The sequence below is a fragment of the Protomyctophum parallelum genome, assembly GCF_964188405.1.
Source record: "Protomyctophum parallelum genome assembly, chromosome: 14".
Lineage (NCBI taxonomy): Eukaryota > Metazoa > Chordata > Actinopteri > Myctophiformes > Myctophidae > Protomyctophum > Protomyctophum parallelum.
In genome coordinates, this window is record NC_139709.1 from 37,115,228 (window position 1) to 37,121,227 (window position 6,000).

At 44.0% G+C, this 6,000-nt stretch overlaps 1 protein-coding gene across 6 annotated transcripts in view; it reads right to left on the reverse strand.

Moving 5' to 3' along the window:
- rasal2 (RAS protein activator like 2) overlaps positions 1 to 6,000 on the reverse strand; it is a 103,937-nt gene that overhangs the window by 32,419 nt on the left and 65,518 nt on the right. For 3 of the 6 annotated variants that reach the window (XM_083782908.1, XM_083782906.1, XM_083782910.1), the window contains 2 exons: positions 4,186 to 4,292; positions 2,102 to 2,214 (listed from right to left, as the gene is read on the reverse strand). In XM_083782908.1, the coding sequence (XP_083639034.1) occupies positions 2,102 to 2,214; positions 4,186 to 4,292 (220 nt within the window). Of the gene's footprint in view, positions 1 to 2,101; positions 2,215 to 4,185; positions 4,296 to 6,000 lie in introns of all 6 variants that reach the window. The other 3 variants (XM_083782907.1, XM_083782905.1, XM_083782909.1) reach the window with 1 other exon arrangement.

The following is a 6,000-nucleotide window of genomic DNA, read 5'->3' on the forward strand; positions in this document are numbered from 1 at the left end:
CATAGGACACACTGTACTATACCATAGAACACACTGTACTATACCATAGAACACACTGTACTATACCATAGAACACACTGTACTATACCATAGGACACACTGTACTATACCATAGGACACACTGTACTATACCATAGGACACACTGTACTATACCATAGGACACACTGTACTATACCATAGGACACACTGTGCAATACCATAGGACACACTGTACTATACCATAGAACACACTGTACTATACCATAGAACACACTGTACTATACCATAGGACACACTGTACTATACCATAGGACACACTGTGCAATACCATAGGACACACTGTGCAATACCATAGGACACACTGTACTATACCATAGGACACACTGTACTATACCATAGGACACACTGTACTATACCATAGGACACACTGTGCTATACCATAGGACACACTCACTGTACTATACCATAGGACACACTGTACTATACCATAGGACACACTGTACTATACCATAGGACACACTGTGCTATACCATAGGACACACTGTGCTATACCATAGGACACACTGTACTATACCATAGAACACACTGTACTATACCATAGGACACACTGTACTATACCATAGAACACACTGTACTATACCATAGGACACACTGTGCTATACCATAGGACACACTGTGCTATACCATAGGACACACTGTACTATACCATAGGACACACTGTACTATACCATAGGACACACTGTGCTATACCATAGAACACACTGTACTATACCATAGGACACACTGTACTATACCATAGGACACACTGTACTATACCATAGGACAGTGAGGCTGCGTTCGCACTGTACTATACCATAGGTACAAAGTGCGAAGATGTTCGCACTGCCAAATGTGCCAATGTCAATGCTCTGGGAGACGTCACCTACAAGTTTATTCTAAAACGGGTAGTCCCAATACTTGATTCTGATTGGCTGGTTACCATCACGTGACCGGTGTAAATTTCACCGATAACCCACACCTTCAATCACTTTATATCATTCACAGCCGATTCCGCATCTCTGTAGCTCGGGTCTGCCTACGCCCCCAACCATTGTAAAATACCCGGTAACCTGAGACCTCTCGTGGCTTATTGCTTTATTAACCACTTCAGCCCTATATACATTTCAGCAAAAAGATATTTATACATTTTAAAAATATGAAAACACTCACTCTCTCTCTAGGTCGTCCTCAGACGAGCCCTCCATTTGGGGAAAAGGGACATTCTATAATGAGTACTTTCAACATTTACATACCAATACTTTTACTCTAGACAATTTTAAAAACTTTTACTTGTAGCAGTGCAGTATTGATACTTTAACATTAAAAAAGCGAGTATTTTTTCCACTACTGTCGCTCTGTCGCTATTGAAGTGTTGATCAACACGCTCGTTGATGTCAAGCATGCGTCCAAAGTGTGGGAAATATATCGCTGCTGTCGGGCAGAAACCTCTTCATATTTGACCTGTTATAAAGCCTTGTAGCTTTGTATCTTCAGGTCGCTGGCTTCCATTGACAATGAATGTTAGCCTATAGCTTTGCATCTTCATGTCTCTCTGGCTTCCATTGACAATGAACAGTAGACTGTAGCTTTGTGGGGAGTGCCCATAATTCCCAGCATTCCATTACTCCGAGTATGTTTTGTGTGAGGTTAGGCTAAGGGACAGGGTTAGTAATGTGGCGAGTCGAACCAACGCACCGTCGGAACAGCTTTCAGTAGCCTGAGCTAACGTGTTAGGTTTCTGGTCTAGAGGGGCGGGGCGCGGCTCAGATTTGCGCACGCCCTGATTGGATCTCATCGATCTGTCCGTCACCCCCGGCCCCTCCTCTCCCCCCTAGTGCAGCGCTACGTCACATCATTTGGAGCGACGCCCACCCGGAAGGGTTGACTCCCACTTTTAGACCAGAGCGGCCAATGCGTTCCTCCAGGCTTTCAATTTTTTGCACCAACAAAAATGAAAGCCTGGTACCGAGGCTAGGTAGCCAGTAGCTTTGTACCTTCATGTGTCTGGCTTCCATTGACAATGAATGGTAGCCTGTAGCTTTGAACACAGCATTAAAGCATAGCGTTAAGAGGAAAGTGTACCTGTCATTGTCAGCCGATCGTAGTGAAGGCAGTCTGAAGCTGGTGTTCCGGTCCAGTTTGGTTTGACTCTTTGTTCTCTTTATAGAACCTTTTAGCCGCTTGCTGAAGAAACCCTGAAAATGCACAGAGGAGAGCAGAGGATTCAGCCATGGAATAATCCAGAAGAAAATGAAGGATAGTTGCAGATCTGGACCAGACATTTGGGATTCACTAAAACCTCTTCCTATAGTGAAGTTGTCAGCTCTAATTCTTCCCTGCAGCCCCAGGGATTTGAACCGGCGACCTTACGGGCCAGCTAAGCTTCAGGTAATTACAACACAGTGGCTCAGTCCAAGGAGAGGCTCTGCCTCCCGGCGTGTGACTAAACATTCATTTGCTGAGTGAACGTGTCACTGGCCTAAAAAAAACAACAGATCTACAAGCTAACAATTCCTTGCATGGTGACACATTGTTAGCTTGTAGAGCTGTTGTTTTGGAGAAGTGACACCATCATACAATGACAATGACACAGTATTAGGCATGGTTCAAAATGTAATTTTATGTGTGTGTGTGTGTGTGTGTGTGTGTGTGTGTGTGTGTGTGTGTGTGTGTGTGCGTGCGTGCACGTGATAGGTTGAAAACTGACATGCAGCTAACTGCTATTCACACAGGCATAGAAATACCAAAGTGTGCGTGCATGTGACACGTGTGTGTGTGTGTGTGTGTGTGTGTGTGTGTGTGTGTGTGTGTGTGTGTGTGTTCATGTGTGTGTGTGTGTGTGTGTGTGTGTGTGTGTGTGTGTGTGTGTGTGTGTGTGTGTTCGTGTGTGCGTGCGTGCGTGCGTAGTATTATCCTGAAATGTCCTTATGTGCTGAACGTGAACTGCAGTTATGCATTCAGGTCAGTGAATCCACTCACAACGGCTCCATGGAAGATTTAAATGTAGGCCAACCTCAGATATTTAGTCCATATCTGGTAGTAGGCATGTAAAGGTACACAAATATTTCATTCCGGTGTGCATTTTGGTTTTGAAGCCACGGTGAGTTTTCTTTAGGTACAGTAAGGCAGTGGTTCTCAAACAATTTCAACTCAAGGACCCCCACATTGATATGTAAAATTGCCTGCGGAGCCCCGTCTGAAAATGTTTTGTGCCAGGGTTATGAATTATTGAAAATGTCCTAAACACTTTCAATATTTAAAAAAGAAATAGCAAATCCATATAGAGGGTATGCACATGCATAAAGTGAGTGGCACATCGACTGGCAAAGTAAGTGGCAAAGTGAGTTTAACGTTTAATGCAATCAGACTTTTTTGTTCGGATGTATGGGCTGTCAAGGTCAGAAAGTAGTATTTTGCCACTCAGAAGCCAGTAGGCGTTCCCGCATAACTTCCGGGTATGATGATGATGTAAATGGTAAATGGTGCATATATATAGCGCCTTTATCCAAGGCGCTTTACATAGATTGTGCATTACATTCACCCATTCACACACACATTCACACATTGATAGAGGAAACCATGCAAGGCACCAACCCACACATAGAGCACCAAAGTCTGACATCACTTTCAGTAGAGGGCGCCAGTACACAGGTTCATGTATTTTTATATTTGCATTGAAATCCCCATTCCCCAGGGATTTTAGGTCGTTTCATATAAGAACTGTGTTTGAAAAATTAACCGATCATCCCGGCCTTTCTGTCAGGGGGTGGCTGTGCATCGTTAATGATGTCCATTCATATTTGATACAGCCAGTATCTGGAGAAAATGGAATTAATGTGGCCGCAATAGCCTTGAAACTACATATGAAAGCAATGTTGCTGCTAATATACGTCATGCCCAGCTGTCAACATATTGCGTTCCTGAGAGTCCTCGTTGACGTAAGCTCAGCTGGCGGTGACTCGGCCAATGTTTGACCAGTTTTTATAGTATAGTTTGTTGGTTACATTTGATGCAGTCTTTTCTTTTCTTTCTTTTTTTTAAGTTATTAAAAAGGTATTTAAATTGTCACCTCACGGTCATCTGGCGACCCACCCAAATCCATGACCCACAGGTTGAGAACCACTGCAGAATAGGGTGGGGGGGGGGAAGGGATTTCCTTTACTCACCGGTACTTTAAAAGGGGAGGAGTTCTGGTTGTCAATGGCAACGCTCTTCTCTGAACTCCCCAGTCCTGAAATACTCCTCCTTCTGGGAGAGCGCTCCGATGACACCTCTGCTGTGAGAGAGAGAGAGAGAGAGAGAGAGAGAGAATACAAGTCACTTTGCTATTCCATTCGATTAACAAAAAAAAAAATCATGACACTAATACACATGTTCATACAGTTTCAACATAGGCCTACTAGAGAAGTAGCCTACATTGACTAAACTAATTGATGGTTAAAAATAGGTCTGTCCTGACTCCTGATTGAGATTGTAATCTGTATGGTAATACTCCATTATATTGCAATAACAGTTATACTGTGGCAATATTGTACCTTAATGTCTTTATAAATCATTGTTTCATCATTTCTATAATCAGGTAATTTCCAGTTAATGATTAATTACTATTGAGCTGCAAATTAAACCTAATCAATAATGGAGCTGAACTGTGCGTGTGCGTGTGTGCGCGCTGCTGGGTTATTATGGGAAGCAGTGTCTGAAGGTTACACGGGAATGTGTGTCAAGGATGAATGGGTCTGGTCTGGACTACAAACACACATTCACCACCCTGGTCTGGACTACAAACACACATCCACCACTCTCGGCTACACACATGCTGGTGTAACCTAATTTTGTAATGTTATCACAACAGTCATAACACATTAACCACCTAACACCTACTGTAAATACTTTATTAGGACAAATGGTGACAATGGCAGGTCTATAAGATCTAAACGTGACACATTTTTGCGACACACTGTGAGCCAGAGTCCTGCAACAGGTTACAGGTTGGGTACCAACGGATACCCGACGGGTACCCGCGTTTGACGGGTGAACTAAATATTTTTGTATATAAATTCACGGGGATAAGGGGACGGGCGCTACTGAATAAAGCGCAGGCGCCAGCATCTTCTGCACGTACACTTGTGATTACCTTCTTTTTTAGCTTACAGGTCAGATTTTGTCAATATTTCCTTTTTGAACATGTTTCTAGACAAATGTTGCATGTAGTCCCATGCTAAAAATAGGGACGCCAAGTTGAAAGTGGTTAATATTATTGGGCATAATAGATGTATTTAGATCAGATACTGTGTGTAAACCGTGTATGTGTCCGTGCGTTATGTGAGTTATGTGACTTGCAGGCACACAGACATTGATTTGAGGAAACATTTAGATCTCCAACTTCCTTCTGATGAACTGCAGAACACGTAAGGCTCAACGAGGTGCACGTATGAGGCGCACGTATGAGGTGCACGTACCGGGAGGATTAACTGCCGTTGTACCCTACTGGCTCACCTGCCAGTGAGGACCCCTAGACAGGTTCTCTATCCCTGTGAGGACATCTAGACAGGTACTCTATCCCTGTGAGGACCTCTAGACAGGTACTCTATCCCTGTGAGGACCACTAGACAGGTACTCTATCCGTGTGAGGACCACTAGACAGGTACTCTATCCCTGTGAGGACCTCTAGAGTCTAGACAGGTACTCTATCCCTGTGAGGACCTCTAGACAGGTACTCTATCCCTGTGAGGACCTCTAGACAGGTACTCTATCCGTGTGAGGACCACTAGACAGGTACTCTATCCCTGTGAGGACCTCTAGACAGGTACTCTATCCGTGTGAGGACCACTAGACAGGTACTCTATCCGTGTGAGGACCACTAGACAGGTACTCTATCCGTGTGAGGACCTCTAGACAGGTACTCTATCCGTGTGAGGACCACTAGACAGGTGGGTTGGTGGACATTTTCCGCACGTTTATCCGTCGACCTTCCTCTAGCA